General features: G+C 55.9%; 1 protein-coding gene across 1 annotated transcript in view; it reads left to right on the top strand.

Annotated features, from left to right (window-relative positions):
* LOC147103488 (scavenger receptor class B member 1-like) overlaps positions 1-24,815 on the top strand; it is a 119,775-nt gene that overhangs the window by 75,849 nt on the left and 19,111 nt on the right. Inside the window, exons 9-10 of the mRNA XM_086011814.1 lie at positions 7,338-7,411; positions 19,452-19,503. Of these exons, the coding sequence (XP_085867940.1) occupies positions 7,338-7,411; positions 19,452-19,503 (126 nt within the window). The remainder of the gene's footprint in view (positions 1-7,337; positions 7,412-19,451; positions 19,504-24,815) is intronic.

Consider the following 24,815-nt stretch of genomic DNA (forward strand, 5'->3'; position numbering starts at 1 on the left):
AATGAAAATCCTGCCCGTGGTATTTGTTGTTGTCCTGAGAGACAGCCATCTCTGGTAGGTTGACTCCAGCATTTGACTTGGCTCTGGATCTGTGGCCCCACTGATCAGCAGGATGACTGGTCTATTGGTAACTTTCAGATCCTAAAAGCCCTGAACAACAGGAACCTTCATCACAGCCTCCATAATCTGGAAACTAGTGTGCAGGGTGCTATCTATTATTTTCCCTGCTGCCACTAAAACTGCAATCTGTGCGCCCATGGAGATGGAGCATTGCAACTAGCTGATGTGAGAGTAAATCAATAGTGACCATAACTAGTTAGGTTCAATATAAGAACAGAAAGGGTAAGGAAGAGTCAAAAATCAGGGTGCTAGACATAAATCAGGCAAAGTTCAGCAAGATAAGGGGTTTGGCTGAAATTAATGGAGTAGTTAGCTTTTTTCCAATCTATTGCTTTGGTCTTTGTATTATTTATCTCTCTCAGTCATTATGTTGTGATCACAACTGCCTTGATGCACCCCCACACTCACTTCTCTTATCTGCTCCGGTTCATTTCCCATTAACAGGTCCTGGTTTTTAATTTAGTGCCAACCTCCTGATACTTCCTGAGCAGGGACACTCCCCATTGCGACAAGGATCATGGCAATTCATTCTTCCCATTCCCTTTCCACGTTCCTTTCCAGCTGCTTTGAGTTATCCCTCACCCTGGCACTGGGTAGGCAACACACCCTCCTGGACTCTCGAGCACCACTGCAGGAGGTACCCTCTATCCCACTAATGATCAAATCCCCTCCAATTACAACCTTTCTATTACATTCCTCCCCGCTCCCTTGCACTGCCTCCTGCTCTACAGTGCCTTGGCTAGCATTTTCCCCACTGACCCTCCCCACTCCCCCCCACTGACCCTCCCCACTCCCCCCCACTGACCCTCCCCACTCCCCCCCCCCACTGACCCTCCCCACTCCCCCCCCACTGACCCTCCCCACTCCCCCCTACAGACCCTCCCCACTCCCCCACACAGACCCTCACCACTCCCCCACTGTCCCTCCCCACTCCCCCCCCACTGACCCTCCCCACTCCCCCCCACAGACCCTCCCCACTCCCCCACTGACCCTCCCCACTCCCCCCCACTGACCCTTCCCACTCCCCCCCACTGACCCTCCCCACTCCCCCTCCCCACTCCCCCCCACAGACCCTCCCCACTCCCCCACACAAACCCTCCCCACTCCCCCCCCACTGACCCTCCCCACTTCCCCCCACTGACCCTCCCCACTCCCCCTCCCCACTCCCCCCCACTGACCCTCCCCACTCCCCCCCACTGACCCTCCCCACTCCCCCCCCACTGACCCTCCCCACTCCCCCCCACAGACCCTCCCCACTCCCCCCCACTGACCCTTCCCACTCCCCCCCACTGACCCTCCCCACTCCCCCTCCCCACTCCCCCCCACAGACCCTCCCCACTCCCCCACACAGACCCTCCCCACTCCCCCACTGACCCTCCCCACTTCCCCCCACTGACCCTTCCCACTCCCCCCACTGACCCTCCTCACTCCCCCCCACTGACCCTCCCCACTCCCCCCCCACTGACCCTCCCCACTCCCCCCCCACTGACCCTCCCCACTCCCCCCCACTGACCCTCCCCACTCCCCCACACAGACCCTCCCCACTCCCCCACTGACCCTCCCCACTCCCCCACTGACCCTTCCCACTCCCCCCCACTGACCCTTCCCACTCCCCCCCACTGACCCTCCCCACTCCCCCCCACAGACCCTCCCCACTCCCCCACACAGACCCTCCCCACTCCCCCACACAGACCCTTCCCAATTCACCCCCCACTGACCCCCTCCGATTCCCCCCACAGACCCCTCCCAATTCACCCCCCCACTGACCCTCCCCACTCCCCCCCACAGACCCTTCCCAATTTGCACCCCCCCACTGACCCCCTCCGATTCCCCCCACTGACCCTCCCCACTCCCCCCCACAGACCCCTCCCAATTCACCCCCCCCACTGACCCTCCCCACTCCCCCACACAGACCCTTCCCAATCCACCCCCCCACTGACCCCCTCCGATTCCCCCCACTGACCCTCCCCATTCCCCCCCACAGACCCCTCCCAATTCACACCCCCCCACTGACCCTCCCCACTCCCCCACACAGACCCTCCCCACTCCCCCACACAGACCCTCCCCACTCCCCCCCACTGACCCTTCCCACTCCCCCCCACTGACCCTCCCCACTCCCCCTCCCCACTCCCCCCCACAGACCCTCCCCACTCCCCCACACAGACCCTCCCCACTCCCCCACTGACCCTCCCCACTTCCCCCCACTGACCCTTCCCACTCCCCCCACTGACCCTCCTCACTCCCCCACACTGACCCTCCCCACTCCCCCCCCACTGACCCTCCCCACTCCCCCCCCACTGACCCCCCCCCACTGACCCTCCCCACTCCCCCACACAGACCCTCCCCACTCCCCCACTGACCCTCCCCACTCCCCCACTGACCCTTCCCACTCCCCCCCACTGACCCTTCCCACTCCCCCCCACTGACCCTCCCCACTCCCCCCCACAGACCCTCCCCACTCCCCCACACAGACCCTCCCCACTCCCCCACACAGACCCTTCCCAATTCACCCCCCACTGACCCCCTCCGATTCCCCCCACAGACCCCTCCCAATTCACCCCCCCACTGACCCTCCCCACTCCCCCCCACAGACCCTTCCCAATTTGCACCCCCCCACTGACCCCCTCCGATTCCCCCCACTGACCCTCCCCACTCCCCCCCACAGACCCCTCCCAATTCACCCCCCCCACTGACCCTCCCCACTCCCCCACACAGACCCTTCCCAATCCACCCCCCCACTGACCCCCTCCGATTCCCCCCACTGACCCTCCCCACTCCCCCCCACAGACCCCTCCCAATTCACACCCCCCCACTGACCCTCCCCACTCCCCCACACAGACCCTCCCCACTCCCCCACACAGACCCTCCCCACTCCCCCACACAGACCCTCCCCACTCCCCCACACAGACCCTTCCCAATTCGCACCCCCCCACTGACCCCCTCCGATTCCCCCCACAGACCCCTCCCAATTCACACCCCCCCACTGACCCTCCCCACTCCCCCACACAGACCCTCCCCACTCCCCCACACAGACCCTCCCCACTCCCCCACACAGACCCTCCCCACTCCCCCACACAGACCCCTCCCAATTCACCCCCCCCACTGACCCCCTCCGATTCCCCCCACAGACCCCATGGTGCAGGGCGCCATTGACTGCACGCATGTGGCTTTGCGGGCACCTCTGGAGCATGCCGAGGATTACCGCAACCGGAAGGGCTACCATTCCCTCAACGTACAGCTGGTGTGTGACCACAGGCAGCGCATCCTAGCTGTCAATGCCCGCTTTCCAGGCAGCAGCCACGATGCCTTTATCCTGCGACAGACAACTGTGGCTGACATGTTCCAGGCACAGCCTCCCCCAAGAGGATGGCTTATCGGGGACAATGGCTATCCTTTGTGTACCTGGCTCATGACCCCGCTCCGTGCGCCCACGACCCCTGCTGAAGAGGCATACAACGAGAGCCATCAAGCGACTAGGAACATCATAGAACAAACAATCGGCGTCCTCAAGCAACGGTTCCGCTGTCTCGATCGCTCCGGGGGAGCCCTCCAGTATTCGCAGGAGCGAGTCTCCCAATTCGTCGTCGTTTGCTGCATGCTGCACAACCTGGCTATCCGCAGGACTCAGGCACTGCCACCTCACGTTGGACCACCACCTCAGGAGGAGGAGCAGGAGGAGCATGAGGAGGAGGAGGACGAGGAGTACCAGCCCAGGAGGGAGGCACAAGGTCCAAGGGCCGCCCGTCGGCGGCTTATTGAACGTCACTTCTAGGCCCCCTGTCAGGGAATGGCTTGTGCCAATGAAAGAACATGATTGCAGCCGCTCCGCAAGCCCTCAGCCGGTTAAGGCAACAAACACTTCAAAGATCAAACATGGACAATGTTAATAAATAAAGGCCTAGAAATTCGGTTTGAGTCCGCCAGGGCTTTAGCGCCCGAGATTTTGCGCCCGCCATAATTGCCGCTGCGCCCGCCTAAAATTCAGTTGCCCCGGGCCCAGACGGCGGCGGGCGCTAATGGAGGGTTTTAGCGCCTCGCTATGGGCGTTGAATGCAGGTTTCAGGCGCTAATCCCCCGCTGCGGCACCCGATGCGGTGCGGCAGGCTGGGGTACTGCAGGCCTCCTCCTTCGCTTAAGGAGGAGCTGCGTGCAGCCGACAGCTGACCGGTGGATTCCCCTGACAAATGAGCCCGGCACCTCAGAGAAGTGCCGGGCTCGCGGGACACACACATCAGTGCCGCGGGGGGGTGGTGCAGGAGTCCGGGGAGGGAGGTGCGGGCAGGCGGCCGCCGGGAAAGCGGCCGGCCGCCACTCCACCTTTATGCGCCGGCCTTACGGTGCTGCAACATCCCGTTCCACAATCGTTGTTTGCGGCTGCCACGGGCGAGGCGGCCGCAACTGAATTTGGCCATCGGGCCGGATTACCACTGCAACCGGGGCGCTGCGCACACCGATGACGTCATCGGTGCCGGCGCAGCGCTACCGGGTAACGCCGATGTTAGGGCCCATCGCAATTTCGGGCGCAGCGATACCGCCGGCGCAAGCCACTCCAACGCCCCTAATTGGGCGCTAACCCAACCGAATTTCTAGGCCAAAATGTTTTATTGTACAAACTCAGGGCCCTTCCCACATGAAAACCAAAAACAGACGAAACCCCCAAAAAACACTCAAACACATTACTCGCTCCCACAACCTGGAGAGGATTAACAAAACAGTGCAACTAAAATGGCCGTCATCCTTGGCCTTCGTAAAAAACAAACATCACACCCTCGGCCTTCAAAAAACAAACATCCAATTCTCGGCCTTCAAAAAACAAACATCCAATTCTCGGCCTCAAAAAACAAACACAACTGGCCACACATTTGATTTTTTGGTCCGCTAGGGCGATGCCTTGGCCATCTTTGTGTGGCCCCTGCCCGCCCTGCTGCTCCTCCTCAAAGTAAGGCCATTGGCTGCTGCAAGGCTGGGGGCAGGCTCCTGAGGGGCACATGTCGTGACGGCAGATGCCCTTGGGGGTCGGCCTAGTCGAGGTCTGGCCGTCGAGCGGGCGGCTGTTGAATGCTGCAGCTGTGGCTGGCCAGCATCAGTCGCTGCAGCAGCTCCTGCCAGCTCCACTGGGGGAGTGGCAGTGGCGGCTGGAGGAATGGGGGCAAGCTGGCGGATGGCAGGCGCTCGCTGGTCGCCTGAGACACTGGCACTCGCCCGGGCCAGCACTGCAGCATGCGCAGCAATCTGCCGAGGGGCAGACCACTGTGCTGCTGCAGCGCGCCGGGTGCCCTGGCGATGCCTGGCTGACACAGCGAGTGTGGCAGCAGTGAGTGCCCGTGTTGACATGTTCAGTGACCTCATCAGAGCACCCAGTGACTGCACGGCACCACTGATCAGCTGCCCACTCGCTGCCTGAGCTGCCCTGAATACCGCCCGACTCGCTGCCTGCTCTGCCCCGAATTCCGCCAAACTGATGGCCTGTGAGGCCCCGACGTCGGTCACACTCAGAGAGGGACTCGATGGCCTCAGGCAACCGTGCCACTACACCCATGAGCTCCGTGTGCCGGCGCTCCGAGTCCGCGGACAAGTCCTCGAGGTGTTCCATCTCCTCGGCGAAGACCATCTCCGGACTGGAGGCCGGACTCTCCCTCTGGGGAGAAGGCCGCCGAGCTGGCCGACCCTTCCTGCGTTGCTGGATGCCGCTGGGCCCAGCAATTGGACTCCCCTCCGACCCTTCCCCACTCTGGGGAGAAGGCCGCCGAGCTTCCACCCCCTTCCCGCGTTTCTGCAGGCCGCAGGTCCCATGAGCTCCCCTCCCCTCCGACACTTCCGCCACGCTCCCCTCCAGGGAAGACGTGTCCCCTACATTCGCATGGGTTGCCGCGGCTGAGGGTTCCCCTGATGGGCCGCCTTCCTCTTGCTCCTCCTCCTCCTCCTCTTCTGAGGGGCTGTCACTGGCAAGTTCAGGGACCTCCTCCTCACCATCTGAAAGCAGGAAGGCACAAGAGTAGCTTTAGCGTGAGGAGAGGGCGTCAGCGAGGGATGCATGAGTGGTGGCATTCAGCGCATTGGTCGGACAGTGGCAAAGGATGTAGATCTGATGCGCAAGTGGGACGAGAGAGGTCCAAAAGGTGATGTCCTTACCATTGGTGCCCAGAACAGGGTCGGCATCTCCACATGTAACGGGGCCAATCACCCGGCCACCCATGATGCGCTCCACGCGATGTTGCAGCTCGGTGAGCGGCTGGATCTGGGGTTGGCCTCCCCCGGTCGCAGTCCGGCTCTTCTTGTTATTGGCCAGCTTGGCCTGCAAGAGAAAGGACGGCCTCTAAGTACAGTGTGTAGCCCTGATCTTGTGTGCACTGCCTCCCATGGTGGAATAGCCTGGCCAGTGTGTCGCCCTGATCTTGTGTGCACTGCCTCCCATGGTGGAATAGCCTGGCCAGTGTGTTAAGTGCAGAATGTGCAATTGATGTTCATGCCTGTCCCATAGCTGCTGGATGAGGGCTGGCCATTAGGGCTTTCAGGTCCCTTTGCCCATAATGTGAGGTGCACATGCAAGGATAAGGAGCACACTGGAAAGGGTACTCACCCTGACAATCCGAGTGAGGTCATTAAACTTTTTGCGGCATTGGACACCGGTCCTGGTGACCTCGCTGTTGGCTGACAGCTTGCTGGCGACATGCCTCCAGGCTCTCCGGTAGACGCGGACCGGCGCCTTCCTGCCATTGTCCGGGTACAAAATATGGCGCCTCTTCTCCACAGCACCAACCAGCACACTCAGATCACGCTCTGAGAAGCGCTGCGCTCGTTCACGGGCCTTCTGCATGGCTTCAGGCGCTATTTGGGTCCAGCAGCAGTGTTCAGGCCTAGCTGGAGGGCTCCACTATCCAGGGCGTGGCAGCAGACCAAGTCGACCCTTCCCCCTTAAGAGCTGGCCGGCGCCAGGGTGTCTGCTGTCAATCACGAGATGGCCGCACCTGCGCTGCGCCCGGCCTCGGCGCTCTCGCTCAGCACCTCCGGCTTAGCGCCTAAAGAGAGGCGTCCAGCGCCAGTTTTAGCGCTCGAGCAAACTCTTAGGGCGAAGCTAATGAATATCGGAGAAGTGGCCTCGAATTTGCGCCGGGCGCAAACTTTAGCGGCCGCCCGACTTTACCGCCCCAAAAGTGGCAATAATGAATTTCTAGGCCAAAATGTTTTAAAGGTGATTTGTTTTTTTTCTCTTTCAGTTGTCTGGAATCCCCTTGAATGTCTCCGTTAAATTACAGCTGAACTTGTTCCTAAAAACTGCAAAAGGAATAAAGTGAGTTTTTTGGGGCATTCTTATAAACTTCTGACTGTTTAATGACCTGGAGAAAATGGCTGTTGATATTTGCTGGGATCACGGATTAGAGTTCAGTCAGTACCACCCTAACCCTAACCTTAACCTTAACCCAAACACTAACCACCTTACCCTAACCATAACCACCCTAACCCTAACCCGAACTGACCCTAACTCTAATCCTAACTAACTCTAACCCTAACCCGAACTGACCCTAACCTTAACCCGAACTGACCCTAACTCTAACCCGAGCTGACCCTATCAGCACAAGGCGATTGTAACACTAACTCTGACCCTAACCCGAACTGACCCTATCGGCACAAGGCGATTGTAACACTAACTCTGACCCTGACTCGAACTGACCCTATCAGCACAAGGCGATTGTAACACTAACTCTGACCCTGACCCGAGCTGACCCTATCGGCACAAGGCGATTGTAACACTAACTCTGACCCTAACCCGAGCTGACCCTATCGGCACAAGGCGATTGTAACACTAACTCTGACCCTAACACGAGCTGACCCTATCGGCACAAGGCGATTGTAACACTAACTCTGACCCTAACCCGAGCTGACCCTATCGGCACAAGGCGATTGCAACACTAACTCTGACCCTAACCCGAGCTGACCCTATCAGCACAAGGCGATTGTAACACTAACTCTGACCCTAACCCGAACTGACCCTATCGGCACAAGGCGATTGTAACACTAACTCTGACCCTAACCCGAGCTGACCCTATCGGCACAAGGCGATTGTAACACTAACTCTGACCCTAACCCGAGCTGACCCTATCGGCACAAGGCGATTGTAACACTAACTCTGACCCTAACCCGAGCTGACCCTATCGGCACAAGGCGATTGTAACACTAACTCTGACCCTGACCCGAACTGACCCTATCAGCACAAGGCGATTGTAACACTAACTCTGACCCTAACCCGAGCTGACCCTATCAGCACAAGGCGATTATAACACTAACTCTGACCCTAACCCGAGCTGACCCTATCGGCACAAGGCGATTGTAACACTAACTCTGACCCTAACCCGAGCTGACCCTATCGGCACAAGGCGATTGTAACACTAACTCTGACCCTAACCCGAGCTGACCCTATCGGCACAAGGCGATTGTAACACTAACTCTGACCCTGACCCGAACTGACCCTATCAGCACAAGGCGATTGTAACACTAACTCTGACCCTGACCCGAGCTGACCCTATCGGCACAAGGCGATTGTAACACTAACTCTGACCCTAACCCGAGCTGACCCTATCGGCACAAGGCGATTGTAACACTAACTCTGACCCTAACCCGAGCTGACCCTATCGGCACAAGGCGATTGTAACACTAACTCTGACCCTGACCTTGACGACACAAGGAAAATTCAGAGAAGCAAAAGTGGTTAAAGCTGAGAAAATATAAAATGTGCTCCTGTTTTAAAATTTTGGAAATTGAGCAAGCGAGTGTAATGGGGAAAGAGGTTTGCGTGTGGAACGAGCAGTCATTGTACAAGCAGGATTCTTGTTAATTTAAGCGATGGTTGTTGTGTGCTGCAGTCGAGCAATAGTCTCAGGGCTCAAATCGTAAGCAGTGGAACTGTAATTATATTTCAGGTGCGTCTGTCTGAAGATCACACCCTGGGGACACAGCAGAACTCTGTCAACATAGAATCGGTTCATCATATCCGTGCCCTCCCTCTGAGAGACCTCAATCCCATTGCCCCCTGTACCCCCTCTCCCATCACACCAATTGTCCCCTGTACCCCCTCTCCCCTCACACACATCGCCCCCTGTACCCCCTCTCCCCTCACACACATCGCCCCCTGTACCCCCTCTCCCCTCACACACATCGCCCCCTGTACCCCCTCTCCCCTCACACACATCGCCCCCTGTACCCCCTCTCCCCTCACACACATCGCCCCCTGTACCCCCTCTCCCCTCACACACATCGCCCCCTGTACCCCCTCTCTCCACACACATCGCCCCCTGTATCCCCTCTCCCCTCAGTCCCATTGCCCCCTGTACCCCTCTCCCCTCACACACATCGCCCCCTGTACCCCCTCTCTCCACACACATCGCCCCCTGTATCCCCTCTCCCCTCACACACATCGCCCCCTGTACCCCCTCTCCCCTCACACACATCGCCCCCTGTACCCCCTCTCTCCACACACATCGCCCCCTGTACCCCCTCTCCCCTCACACACATCGCCCCCTGTACCCCCTCTCCCCTCACACACATCGCCCCCTGTACCCCCTCTCCCCTCACACACATCGCCCCCTGTACCCCCTCTCTCCACACACATCGCCCCCTGTATCCCCTCTCCCCTCAGTCCCATTGCCCCCTGTACCCCTCTCCCCTCACACACATCGCCCCCTGTACCCCCTCTCCCCTCACACACATCGCCCCCTGTACCCCCTCTCTCCACACACATCGCCCCCTGTACCCCTCTCCCCTCACACACATCGCCCCCTGTACCCCCTCTCCCCTCACACACATCGCCCCCTGTACCCCCTCTCCCCTCAGTCCCATTGCCCCCTGTACCCCTCTCCCCTCACACACATCGCCCCCTGTACCCCCTCTCTCCACACACATCGCCCCCTGTATCCCCTCTCCCCTCAGTCCCATTGCCCCCTGTACCCCTCTCCCCACAGTCCCATCGCCCCCTGTACCCCTCTCCCCTCACACACATCGCCCCCTGTACCCCCTCTCTCCACACACATCGCCCCCTGTATCCCCTCTCCCCTCAGTCCCATTGCCCCCTGTACCCCTCTCCCCACAGTCCCATCGCCCCCTGTACCCCCTCTCCCCTCACACACATCGCCCCCTGTACCCCCTCTCTCCACACACATCGCCCCCTGTATCCCCTCTCCCCTCAGTCCCATTGCCCCCTGTACCCCCTCTCTCCACACACATCGCCCCCTGTATCCCCTCTCCCCTCAGTCCCATTGCCCCCTGTACCCCTCTCCCCACAGTCCCATCGCCCCCTGTACCCCCTCTCTCCACACACATCGCCCCCTGTACCCCTCTCCCCTCAGTCCCATTGCCCCCTGTACCCCTCTCCCCACAGTCCCATCGCCCCCTGTACCCCTCTCTCTGAGACCTCTCCCCTCAGACTCATTTTGAACCTGGAATGGCTTCAGCTTCCTTCACTGTCTCTGACAGGCTCAGCAGAAATAATAGATTCTACAAACCCTAACCCTAACCCCACTCTCCCCTCTGAGCCAGAAGGTTGTGGATTCAAGTCCTCATCCAGAGACTGGAGCAAAAAATCTAGGCTGACACACCCATTGCAGTGCTGAGGGAGTGCTGCACTGTCACAGGTGCTGTCTTTCGGATGAGACGTTAAACCGAGGCCCCATCTGCTCTTTCAGGTGGATGTAAAAGATCCCATGGCACTGTTTGAAGAAGAGCGGGAGAGTTCTCCCCGGTGTCCTGGGGCCAATATTTATCCCTCAATCAACATGACAAAAACAGATGATCTGGTCATTATCACATTGCTGTTTGTGGGAGCTTGCTGTGCGCAAATTAGCTCCCATGTTTCCCACATTACAACAGTGACTACACTTCAAAAGGTACTTCATTGGCTGTGAAGCGCTTTGGGATGTCCCGAGGTCGTGAAAGGCACTGGAGAAATGCGAGTCTTTTTCTTTTACCCCACTCCCCGGAGCCTGTAAGCTCACCAGAATCATAGAAATTAAAGCGGAGGAGGCCATTCGGCCCATCGTACTTGTGTAACGGCCGCTGCTAGCTTTCCAACTGGCGTAGGCTGTTAGTCTCTCCCTCAGTCACCCTTGTAAAGAATTACACTGAAATAATTAAACTGTGTCCGCGTCCAACACATCAGGTATTTTCAGGAAACAGTTCATTATTGTCAGTGCAAGTGGAGTGGGAACTACAGAATCAGATCGACAGTAATCAGCTGGCATCCTTCGAAATCCATCTTCCAATACGATGTGACACAGTAACAGACTCACAAATATTACTGCTGGACAGAGCGCAACTGTAAAGGAGATTAATGCTCCTCTCCTCATACGTCATTCCTGCCATCCCAGGTATCAGCCTGGTGAATCTTCGCTGCACTCCCTCCATGGCAAGAACATCCTTCCTCAGATAAGGCGACCAAAACTGCACACACTACTCAATGTGTGTTCTCACCAAGGCCCTGTACAACTGTAGCAAGACATCCTTGTTCCTGTACTCGAACCCTCTCGCTACGAAGGCCAACATACCATTTGCTTTCTTAACTGCCTGCTGCACCTGCATGCTTACCTTCAGCGACTGGTGCACAAGGACACCCAGGTCTCGTTGCACTTCCCCTTCTCCCAATCTATTGCCGTTCAGATAATAATCTGCCTTCCTGTTTTTGCCACCAAAGTGGATAACCTCACATTTATCCACATTATACTGCATCTGCCCAATCACCCAACCTGTCCAAATCATACTGGAGTTTCACAGAATCCCACAGAATCCCCACAGTGCAGATAGAGGCCATTTCAGCCCATCGAGCCTGCACCGACACATATCTCACCCTATCCCTGTAACCCCACGTATTTAATCCCCTAACACTAAGGGTCAATTTATCATAGCCAAATCAACCTAACCCGCACATCTTTGGACTGTGGGAGGAAACCGGAGCACCCGGAGGAAACCCACGCAGACACAGGGAGAATGTGCAAACTCCACACAGACAGTTGCCCAAGGCCAGATTTGAACCCGGGTCCCTGGCGCTGTGAGGCAACAGTGCTAACCACTGTGCCACCGTGCCCCCCTCGGTTTCTCGGCATCCTCCTCACAGCACACACGCCCACCCAGCTTTGTGTCGACTGCAAACTTGGAGATATTTCATCTGGTTCCCTCGTCTAGATCATTAATATATATTGTGAATAGCTGGGGTCCTAGCACCGATCCCTGCGGCACCCCACTAGTCACTGCCTGCCACTCGGAAAAAGAGCTGTTTATTCCAACTCTTTGCTTCCTGTCTGCCAACCAGTTCTCTATCCAAGTCAGTACCTTACCCCCAATCCCAAGTGCTTTAAGTTTACATGCTAATCTCTTATGCGGGACCTTATCGAAAGCCTTCTGAAAGTCCAAATACACCACATCCACTGGTTCTCCCTTATCTATTCTACCAGTTACATCCTCAAAAAATTCCAGTAGATTAGTCAAGCACGATTTACCTTTTGTAAATCCATGTTGACTTTGTCCGATCCTGTTACTGTTTTCCAAGTGCTCTTCTATTACATCTTTTATAATGGACTCTAGCATTTTCCCCACTACCGATGTCAGGCTTACCGGTCTATAATTCTCCGTTTTCTCTCTACCACCTTTTTTGAATAGTGGGGTTACATTAGCTACCCTCCAATCCATGGGAACTGTTCCAGAGTCTATAGAATTTTGGAAGATGACCAGCAATGCATCTACTATTTCTAGGGCCACTTCCTTAAGTACCCTAGGATGTAGATTATCAGGCCCTGGAGATTTATCGGCTGTCAATCCTGTCAATTTCCCTAACAATATTTCCTTACAAATACTGATTTCATTCAGTTCCTCTCATTAGAACCTATGTTCCCTGACATCTCTGGGAGGTTATTTGTGTCCTCCTTTGTGAAGACAGAACCAAAGTATGTATTTAGTTGGTCTGCCATTTCTTTGTTTCCCATTATAAATTCCCCTGATTCTGTCTGCAAGGGACCTGCACTTGACTTCACCAATCTTTTTCTCTTCACATATCTATAGAAGCTTTTACAGTCAGTTTTTATGTTCCCTGCACGCTTACTCTCATACTCTATTTTCCCCCTCTTAATTAATCCCTTTGTCCTCCTTTGCTGAATCCTAAATTGCTCCCAGGTTTGCTGCTTTTTCTGGCCAATTTATATGTCCTCTCCTTGGATCTTATGCTATCCCTAATTTCCCTTGTTAGCCACGGTTGAGTCACCTTTTTTGTTTTATTTTTATGGCAAACAGGGATGAACAAATTCTGTAGTTCATCCATGCGGTCTTTAAATGTTTGCCATTGCCTATCCACCTTCAACCCTTTAAGTAACATTCCCCAATCCATCCTAGCCAACTCGCGCCTCATACCATCGTAGTTTCCTTTATTTAAATTCAGGACCCTAGTCCCTGAGTCAACTACTTCACTCTCCATCATAATGAAGAATTCGATCATATTATGATCGCTTCGCCCCAAGGGGCCTCGCACAAGATTGCTAATTAATCCTTTCTCATTACATAATACCCAGTCTAAGATGGCCTGATCTCTAGTTGATTCCTCGACATATTGGTCCAGGAAACCATCCCGTATACACTCCAGGAATTGCTCCTCCACAGTATTGTTACTAATTTGGTTAGCCCAATCTATATGTAGATTAAAGTCACCCATGATGACTGCTGTGCCCTTATTGCACACGTCTCTAATTTCCCGTTTAATGCCATCCCCAACCTCAGCATTACTGTTTGGAGGTCTGTATACAACTCCCACTAACGTTTTCTGCCCCTTGGTATTTCTTCTCTCAGAGGGTCGTAAACCTGTGGAATTCTCTGCCCCAGAGAGCTGTGGAGGCTGGGTCATTAAATACATTTAAAGTGGAGATAGACAAATTTTTGCAAGATAAGGGAGTGAAGGGTTATGGGGAGCGGGTTGGGAAGTGGCTTTGAGCCCTAGATCAGTCATGATCTTATTGAATGACGGAGCAGGCTCAAGGGGCCAAGTGGCCTATTCCTGCTCCTATTTCTTATGTTCTTATGACAGAGAATGGGACGACCTTGGATCTGGACTGGTGGCGACGGAGGTTGAACAGTTTCCCATTTGTTCTGTAGATTAGCTCCACTCCAGTGGGGAGCTTACTGAGGGTGAGATGGAGCATTGCAGCCAGGAAGATCGAGAAGAGCGTTGGTGCGATGACACAGCCTTGCTTGACCCCGGTCCATACGTGAATTGGGTCTATGGTGGATCCGTTGGTCAGGATCACGGCTTGCATGTCATCGTGAAGCAGGCGGAGGATGGTGACAAACTTTTGAGGGCAGCCGAGTTTGAGGAGGACACTCCATAATCCCTCACGGTTGACGGTGTTGAAGGCCTTTGTGAGGTCGAAGAAGGCCATGTACAGCGGTTGGCGTTGTTCCCTGCATTTCTCATGTAGTTGATGCGCAGTGAAGATCATGTCCATTGTGCCCCTTAGTGGGTGGAATCCGCATTGCGACTCTGAGAGGAGCTCTTCAGCCACTGGGAGAAGGTGATTGAGGAGGATTCTTGCGATGGCTTTCCCTGTGGCAGACAGCAGGGAGACTCCTCTGTAATTACCGCAATCAGACTTGTCACCTTTCTTGAAGATGGTCACGATTACGGCATCTCTGAGACCCCCTGGCATGCTCTCCTTCCAAATAAGAGAAATGAGTTCATGTAATCACGCCAATGGCGCTTCTCCGCCATGTTTTAGCACCTCGGCGGGGATTCCATCTGCTCCTGAGGCTTTGTTGCTCTTCAGTTGTCGGATGGCCTTTTCAACCTCATGCCAGGCTGGGGTTGTGCTGAGGTGGTGGCGGGTAGCATGCTGCGTGATGGAGTTGAGGACACTCCCGTCGAAGACAGAGTCTCGGTTAAGGAGATCTTCGAAGTGCTCCTTCCAGCGGGCACTGACTGCCTCTCTGTCCTTGATGAGTTTCTCTGTTCTTGGCCCGCAGTAGGGTAGGGCCTTGGGTGCTTGGGCCGTAGATGGTCTTGACTGTGCTAAAGAATCCACGCACGTCGTGGTTGTCGGCTAGCTGCTGGATCTCCTATGCTTTCTCCACCCACCATCTGTTCGTTAAGTCACGAGTTTTTTGTTGGGCCTCGGCCTTCAGGCGCCTGTCGAGCTGCTTTCTTGCTCTCGAGTTCTGTTGCTGTTTCCAGATCAGGAATGCTTTGCGCTTGCGGGTTATTAGCTCCTGGATCTCCTGGTCATTCTCGTCGAACCAGTCTTGGTGTTTCCTGGTCGAGTGACCAAGCGTCTCTTCACAGGTGCTGATTATGGAGGCCTTGAGTGCAGACCAGGTGCTGTGGACACCCTGACAATCACTGGGAGTCGTCAGGTTGGTTGTGAGGTGCAGGCTGAATAGGGCTTTTTTAGCAGGGTCTTTGAGTGCTCCAGCGTTGATTTTCCTGCGGCATTGTTTCTGTGGCCACCGCTGTTTTGGGGCTACGTTGATGGAGATGACAGAGTGGATTAAGCGACGGTCTGTCCAGCAGTCGTCCGCTCCTGTCATGGCACGGTGATGCGGATGTCCTTGTGGTCCCTTGCTTGGATGATAACATAGTCCAGCAGATGCCAGTGCTTGGAGCAAGGGTGCTGCCATGAAGCCTTGTACTTGTCTCTCTGACGGAACAAGGTGTTGGTTATGACAAGGCCATGTTCTAAGCATTTCATCAGGAGGAGGGTACCGTTGGAGTTAGCTTTCCCTACTCCCGCTGCCGATCTCACCTCCCCAAAGGTCTGTGTCTTTTCCAACTCTGGCGTTGAAGTCGCCAAGGAGGATCAGCTTGTCGCCTGTTGGGACTCGGGACAGGAAGTAGAATTCCTCTTTGGTCTCGTCTGTGGCTTCCAGCGTTGGGGCGTACGCACTGATGACGGTAGTGCACTGGTTCCGGGCTAGGGTGAGCCGTCGAGTCATGAGGCGTTTGTTTATTCCACAAGGGGAGTCTCTGAGACGTTCAACTCGCCCATTTTTTATGGCGAAGCCGACCCCATGGAGGCGGCGTCCTTCTTCAGGTTTGCCTTTCCAGAAGAAGGTGTAGCCACCACCTTGCTCCTTGAGCTGGGCTTCCCCAGCCCGCCAGGTCTTGCTTAGGGCGGCGATGTCAATGTCGAAACGTCTGAGCTCCCGAGCAACGATAGCAGTACGGCGTTCCGGTCTGTCACTGTTGGGGTTGTCCATGAGGGTCTAGACGTTCCAGGTCCCGAACTTCATTTTAAAGGGTGGAAGATGCCTGTGCGTGAATTCTTTTAACGTGGGGTGGCCGTTGCACACCAGCTACCACACGGGCTGACAGAGCAAGGTCTTGGTCCAATGGCAAGGAGATCCAAGACGATTGGAGACCAGGCTCTGCTCCATCGGCCTAGCACACACAGACATATTCCTACTGTCCTCCTCCCTCCTTCCCGCAGGTCCTCTCTGCCTGGGTTTCATAGGCTGCAGTGTGGTCCGCTGCTGGTCCACGCTGCGCCACTCCTGGGCCCCAGCCTTGCTGCAGGGCTCGTCCTCGCCCCTGGGTCCCGTCCTCGCCCCTGGGCCTCGTCCCTGTGTCCCGTCCTCGCCCCTGGGCCCCGTCCTCGCCCCTGTGTCCCATCCTCGCCCCTGGGCCCCGTCCTCGCCCCTGTGTCCCGTCCTCGCCCCTGGGCCCCGTCCTCGCCCCTGGGCCCCGTCCTCGCCCCTGGGCCTCGTCCTCGCCCCTGTGTCCCGTCCTCGTCCTCGCCCCTGTGTCCCGTCCTCGTCCTCGCCCCTGGGCCTCGTCCTCACCCCTGGGCCCCGTCCTCGCCCCTGGGCTCCGTCCTCGCCCCTGTGTCCCGTCCTCGCCCCTGGGCCCCGTCCTCGCCCCTGTGTCCCGTCCTCGCCCCTGGGCCCCGTCCTCGCCCCTGTGTCCCGTCCTCGCCCCTGGGCCCCGTCCTCGCCCCTGGGCCTCGACCTCGCCCCTGTGTCCCGTCCTCGTCCTCGCCCCTGGGCCTCGTCCTCGCCCCTGTGTCCCGTCCTCGCCCCTGGGCCCCGTCCTCGCCCCTGGGCCTCGACCTCGCCCCTGTGTCCCGTCCTCGCCCCTGGGCCCCGTCCTCGCCCCTGGGCCTCGACCTCGCCCCTGTGTCCCGTCCTCGTCCTCGCCCCTGGGCCTCGTCCTCGCCCCTGTGTCCCGTCCTCGTCCTCGCCCCTGGGCCTCGTCCTCGCCCCTGTGTCCCGTCCTCGTCCTCGCCCCTGTGTCCCGTCCTCGCCCCTGGGCCCCGTCCTCGCCCCTGTGTCCCGTCCTCACCCCTGGGCCCCGTCCTCGCCCCTGGGCCCCGTCCTCGCCCCTGGGCCTCGCCCCTGGGCCTCGTCCTCGCCCCTGTGTCCCGTCCTCGCCCCTGGGCCCCGTCCTCGCCCCTGGGCCCCGTCCTCGCCCCTGGGCCTCGACCTCGCCCCTGTGTCCCGTCCTCGTCCTCGCCCCTGGGCCCCGTCCTCGCCCCTGGGCCCCGTCCTCGCCCCTGGGCCTCGACCTCGCCCCTGTGTCCCATCCTCGTCCTCGCCCCTGGGCCCCGTCCTCGCCCCTGGGCCCCGTCCTCGCCCCTGGGCCTCGACCTCGCCCCTGTGTCCCGTCCTCGTCCTCGCCCCTGGGCCCCGTCCTCGCCCCTGGGCCCCGTCCTTGCCCCTGGGCCTCGCCCCTGTGTCCCGTCCTCGCCCCTGGGCCCCGTCCTCGCCCCTGGGCCCCGTCCTCGCCCCTGGGTCCCGTCCTCGCCCCTGGGCCCCGTCCTCGTCCTCGTCCCTGGGCCTCGACCTCGTTCCTGGGCCCCGTCCTCGTCCCTGGGCCTCGACCTCGTTCCTGGGCCCCGTCCTCGTCCCTGGGCCTCGACATCGTTCCTGGGCCCAGTCCTCGTCCCTGGGCCCCGTCCTCGTCCCTGGGCCTCGACCTCGCCCCTGGGCCCCGTCCTCGTCCCTGGGCCTCGACCTCGTTCCTGGGCCCCGTCCTCGCCCCTGGGCCCCGTCCTCGCCCCTGGGCCTCGACCTCGCCCCTGTGTCCCGTCCTCGTCCTCGCCCCTGGGCCTCGTCCTCGCCCCTGTGTCCCGTCCTCGCCCCTGGGCCCCGTCCTCGCCCCTGGGCCTCGACCTCGCCCCTGTGTCCCGTCCTCGCCCCTGGGCCCCGTCCTCGCCCCTGGGCCTCGACCTCGCCCCTGTGTCCCGTCCTCGTCCTCGCCCCTGGGCCTCGTCCTCGCCCCTGTGTCCCGTCCTCGTCCTCGCCCCTGGGCCTCGTCCTCGCCCCTGTGTCCCGTCCTCGTCCTCGCCCCTGTGTCCCGTCCTCGCCCCTGGGCCCCGTCCTCGCCCCTGTGTCCCGTCCTCACCCCTGGGCCCCGTCCTCGCCCCTGGGCCCCGTCCTCGCCCCTGGGCCTCGCCCCTGGGCCTCGTCCTCGCCCCTGTGTCCCGTCCTCGCCCCTGGGCCCCGTCCTCGCCCCTGGGCCCCGTCCTCGCCCCTGGGCCTCGACCTCGCCCCTGTGTCCCGTCCTCGTCCTCGCCCCTGGGCCCCGTCCTCGCCCCTGGGCCCCGTCCTCGCCCCTGGGCCTCGACCTCGCCCCTGTGTCCCATCCTCGTCCTCGCCCCTGGGCCCCGTCCTCGCCCCTGGGCCCCGTCCTCGCCCCTGGGCCTCGACCTCGCCCCTGTGTCCCGTCCTCGTCCTCGCCCCTGGGCCCCGTCCTCGCCCCTGGGCCCCGTCCTTGCCCCTGGGCCTCGCCCCTGTGTCCCGTCCTCGCCCCTGGGCCCCGTCCTCGCCCCTGGGTCCCGTCCTCGCCCCTGGGCCCCGTCCTCGTCCTCGTCCCTGGGCCTCGACCTCGTTCCTGGGCCCCGTCCTCGTCCCTGGGCCTCGACCTCGTTCCTGGGCCCCGTCCTCGTCCCTGGGCCTCGACATCGTTCCTGGGCCCAGTCCTCGTCCCTGGGCCCCGTCCTCGTCCCTGGGCCTCGACCTCGCCCCTGGGCCCCGTCCTCGTCCCTGGGCCTCGACCTCGTTCCTGGGCCCCGTCCTCGTCCCTGGGCCCCGTCCTCGCCCCTGGGCCCCGTCCTCGCCCCTGGGCCCCGTCCTCGTCCCTGGGCCTCGACCTCGTTCCTGGGTCCCGACCTTATAGTGTGTCTCCTTCCAGTGAGTGTGTCCCGCGGTGTTTCCTTCCATTCATTAAATAAACTGTTGGCAGGGAGCGTTACCTCATCTTGAAAGTATTTAGCCACAGATTCTGAAACCAAATTCAGGATAAGATTGACAATTGCTCACAGGACAGGTGATCAATTCCTCACGCAGCATAATAACCTTTCACTTTCCTTCTTTAGAATTACTGGGAAAATGCAGACGATGCTGCTTCCTTTAATTTGGTTTGCTGAGGTAAGGTCACGACCAGAAAACTCTGCTAAAACGCGTCGGGAAAATCTCCCCTACCCAGAGTCAAATGAAAGCTGGGAACTCGTGAGCAAGATTGTTCCCAGTGCGGCTCACAGACTGAAACAGGTTCATGAAAATTAACTCGCACAAAACAATTTGCTTGTTATGTTTTTGTTGAAGGAAATTAAGAGAAATACAGAGTTAATTACACTGCCACATCGGACTGGGAGCCCCAACCTCTCCCCGACCCCTGCTGGGAGCCCCAGCCTTCCCCCGACACCTGCTGGGAGCCCCAGCCTTCCCCCGACCCCTGCTGGGAGACCCAGCCTCCCCCCGACCCCTGCAGGGAGCCCCAGCCTCCCCCCGACCCCTGCTGGGAGCCCCAGCCTCCCCCCGACCCCTGCTGGGAGCCCCAGCCTCCCCCCGACCCCTGCTGGGAGCCCCAGCATCCCCCTGACCCCTGCTGGGAGCCCCAGCCTCCCCCCCGACCCCTGCTGGGAGCCCCAGCCTCCCCCCCGACCCCTGCTGGGAGCCCCAGCCTCCCCCCCGACCCCTGCTTACATAAGAACATAAGAAATAGGAGCAGGAGTAGGCCAATCGGCCCCTCGAGCCTGCTCCGCCATTCAATAAGATCATGGCTGATCTGATCCTAACCGCCAATCTACTATCACAGAACCATCTCCTGAATCTAACAGAATTAGACACACGAAATAGGAGCAGGATCAGGCTACACGGCCCCTGGGCCCGCTCCGCTACCCACAGGGCCATGTCCGATCCGAACCTAGACTCATGTCCAAATTCCTGCCCGCTCCCCGTAACCCTTAATTCCCTTTACTTCTAGGAAACTGTCTATTTCTGTTTTAAATTTATGTAATGATGTAGCTTCTACAGCTTTTTGGGGCAGCATATTCCATGGACCTACCACCCTCTGAGTGAAGTAGTTCCTCCTCATCTCAGTTTTGAAAGAGCAGCCCCTTATTCTAAGACTATGCCCCCTAGTTCTAGTTTCACCCATCATCGGGAACATCCTCCCCGCATCCACCCGATCCAACCCCTTCACAATCTTATATGTTTCAATAAGATCGCCTCTCATTCTTCTGAACTCCAATGAGTAGAGTCCCAATCTACTCAACCTCTCCTCATATGTCCATCCCCTCATCCCCGGGATTAACCGAGTGAACCTTCTTTGTACTGACTCGAGAGCAAGTATGTCTTTTCTTAAGTATGGACACCAAAACTGTATGCAGTATTCCAGGTGCGGTCTCACCAATACCCTGTACAACTGAAGCAATACCTCCCTATTTTTATATTCTATCCCCCTAGCAATGAAAGCCAACATTCCTTTGGCCTTCTTAATCACTTGCTGCACCTGCATACTAACCTTTTGAGTTTCGTGCACCAGGACCCCCAGATCCCTTTGTACTTCAGTACTTTCCAGTTTCTTGCCATTAAGATAATAACTTGCTCTACGATTTTTCCTGCCAAAGTGCATAACCTCACACTTTCCAGTATTGTATTCCATCTGCCAAATCTCTGCCCACTTACTTAGCCTGTCTATGTCCCCTTGCAGGTTTTTTATGTCCTCCTCACTCACTACTTTCCCTCCCATCTTAGTATCATCTGCAAACTTTGATATGTTACACTCGGTCCCCTCCTCCAAATCGTTAATATAGATTGTAAAGAGTTGGGGACCCAGCACTGACCCCTGTGGAACACCACTAGTTACTGATTGCCAGTCTGAGAATGAACCATTTATCCCAACTCGCTGCCTTCTGTTAGATAGCCAATCCTCTATCCATGCCAGAATATTACCCCCAATCCCGTGATTTTTTATCTTAAGCAATCTTTTGTGTGGCACCTTGTCAAATGCCTTTTGGAAGTCTAAATACACTACGTCCACTGGTTCCCCTTTATCCACCCTATATGTTACTTCCTCAAAGAACTCCAGCAAATTTGTCAAACATGACTTCCCCTTCATAAAACCATGCTGACTTTGTCCTATTAAATTATGATTATCCAAATGTCCTGTTACTGTCTCCTTAATAATGGACTCCAAAATTTTACCTACCACAGATGTTAGGCTAACCGGTCTATAGTTTCCAGCCTTCTGTCTACTGCCCTTTTTAAATAAGGGTGTTACATTAGCAGTTTTCCAGTCTGCCGGTACCTTTGCTGAGTCCAGGGAGTTTGGAAAATTATTACCAATGCATCCACAATCCCTACCGCCACTTCCCTCAAGACCCTAGGATGTAAGTCATCAGGTCCAGGTGATTTATCCGCCTTGAGTCCCATTATTTTACCGAGTACCACTTCCTTAGTGATTTTGATCGTGTTTAGCTCCTCCCCCCCCCCATAACCCCCTGTTTGTCCAGTGTTGGGATATTCTTAGTGTCCTCTACTGTAAAGACTGATACAAAATATTCATTCAGTGTTTTTGCCATCTCCATATTTCCCACTATTAATTTCCCGGTCTCATCCTCTAAGGGACCAACATTTACTTTAGCCACCCTTTTTCTTTTTATATAACTATAAAAACTCTTACTATCTGTTTTTATATTTTTTGCTAATTTACTTTCATAATCTATCTTCCCTTTCTTAATCAATCTTTTTGTTATTTTTTGCTGTCTTTTAAAGTTTTCCCAATCCTCTATCCTCCCGCTAGATTTGGCTACCTTATATGCCCTTGTTTTTAGTCGAATACTATCCTTAATTTCTTTACTTAGCCACGGATGACTGTCTTTTCTTTTACACCCTTTTCTTCTCAGTAGAATATATATTTTTTGGAAGTTGTAAAATAACTCCTTAAATGTACACCACTGATCATGTACCGTCTTACCCTTTAATCTATTTTTCCAATCCACTCTACTCAATTCCGCTCTCATACCTTCATAGTCTCTTTTATTCAAGCTTAGCACGCTTGTTTGAGATCCAACCTTCTCACCCTCTAATTGAATATGGAATTCAACCATGTTATGGTCACTCATTCCAAGGGGATCCTTTACTAGGACATTTTTAATTAATCCTGTCTCGTTACACAGGACCAGATCTAAGGTTGCTTGCCCCCTCGTCGGTTCAGTTACATACTGCTCAAGAAACCCATCCCTAATACACTCAATGAACTCATCCTCAAGGCAGCCCTGCCCAATTTGATTTGTCCAATTAATATGATAGTTAAAATCCCCCATAATTATAGATGTTCCCTTATTACAAGCCTCAACTATTTCCTGATTGATACTCCGTCCAACAGAGTTGCAACTGTTCGGAGGCCTATAGACTATGCCCACTAGTGTTTTTTTCCCCTTATTATTCTTTACCTCCACCCAAACTGTTTCATTATCCTGATCTTTTGACCCAATATCATTTCTCTGTATTACAGTGATTCCTTCCTTTATTAACATAGCCACCCCACCTCCCCTTCCTTCCTGCCTGTCCTTCCTGATCATTAAATAACCTGGTATGTTTAATTCCCAGGCATTGTCACCCTGCAGCCATGTTTCTGTAATGGCCACAAGATCATACCCATATGTAGTTATTTGTGCCATTAACTCGTCTATTTTGTTACGAATGCTACGTGCATTCAGATAGAGAACTTTCAAATATGTTTTGTGACACTTAGTTGCTGCTTTTGCCCTTTTTATTACTTTACCTTTTACTCCATACCTTCTGCCCCTTCCTGACACGCTCTGGTTTTTAATTTCCCCACTGCTACCTAAGTCTATGACCTTCTCTGTTGTCATTTTTATTATTTGCTCTCTAGGAACCTCCCCCCAACTAGTTAATTTAAAGCCCTCTCTACAGCCCTAGTTATATGATCCGCCAGGACTCTAGTCCCAGCACTGGCCAAGTGAAGCCCGTCCCAACGGAACAGCTCCCTCCTGCCCCAGTACTGGTGCCAGTGTCCCAGGAAGCAAAACCCATTTCTCCCACACCAGTCTTTGAGCCACGCATTTAACTCTCTAATTTTATTTGTCCTAGCCAAATTCGCTCGTGGCTCAGGTAATAATCCAGAGATTATTACCCTTGAGGTTCTGTTTTTTAATTTGACCCCTAGCTGCTCATACTCCTTTAACAGAACCGGTTTCCTAGTTCTATCTACGTCGTTTGTACCAACATGGACCACGACAACTGGATCCACCCCCTCCCACTGCAAGTTTCTTTCCAGCCCAGAGGAGATATCCTTAACCCTGGCACCGGGTAGGCAACACCGCCTTCGGGACTCTCGCTCTCGGCTGCAGAGAACTCTATCTATCCCCCTAATAATACTATCCACTACCACTACAACATTTCTATTTACTCCCCCCTCTTGAATGGCCCCCTGTTCCACGGTGCTGTGGCCAGGTTGCTCATCCTCCCTGCAGTCCCTGCTCCTGTCCCCACAGGGAGTAAGAACCTCGAACCTGTTGGACAAGAGCAAGGGCTGTGGCTCCTCCAGCTCTACCTCCTGGATCCCCGTACCTGCCTCACTCGTAGTCACACCGTCCTGTCCCTGACCATGGGCTACATCTGAATTAATTAACTTCATAGGTGTGATCACCTCCTGATACACAGAGTCCAGGTACTTCTCCCCCTCCCTGATGTGTCGCAGAGTCTGAAGCTCAGACTCCAGCTCATCAACACGGAGCTGGAGTTCCTGTAGCAGCAGACACTTGTCGCAGACGTAATCACCGTGAGCCTCAATGGGGTTCACCGGCTCCCACATCTCGCAACAATAACACATCACCTGCTCCATTCTATGTAATTAATTAAATTTTTTATTGTTAGTTATGGACACCCTCTGCCCAATTTTAGATGCTAGTATCCCCTTTAATTAATTGGATTTAAATTAAATTAATCCCTCTAGTTACACCAGGGAAATGGTTTACCAACAGTCACTCTGCACCAGAAAGGCCAACTACAACCCACAGAGTTAAAGTTTGAAAAGAGCACCTAACACCCCACTTACCCTAACTCACACTTACCCAAACTCACAGCACTCTTTGATGACTCACACTCAGTGCTTGCTCGCACTAGGACTGGACTTTTTATACTGTTTGTTTGTTCACAGCCAAATGAGTCACCCCTGCTGATTGGTTAGAAAACTGGTTTCCACTGCCTGCTGTGCCAATTTACTCCTACTGCAGTGTAACCTTGTTTTACTCTTAAACCAACAGAATCCCAAATATTTAACTTTTCCCCTTTACTTAAACTGCTTAAGTAATCTTATCAAGAATGATTTAAAGAGAAATAACAATTAAAGAACTCTCACACTTACCCAAACTCACAGCACTCTCTGCTGACTCACACTCCAGCCTCCCCCCCGACCCCTGCTGGGAGCC

The sequence above is a fragment of the Somniosus microcephalus genome, chromosome 19 (genome assembly GCF_052327205.1).
Source record: "Somniosus microcephalus isolate GS21.2 chromosome 19, FLI_Smic_1.0, whole genome shotgun sequence".
NCBI classification, from domain to species: domain Eukaryota; kingdom Metazoa; phylum Chordata; class Chondrichthyes; order Squaliformes; family Somniosidae; genus Somniosus; species Somniosus microcephalus.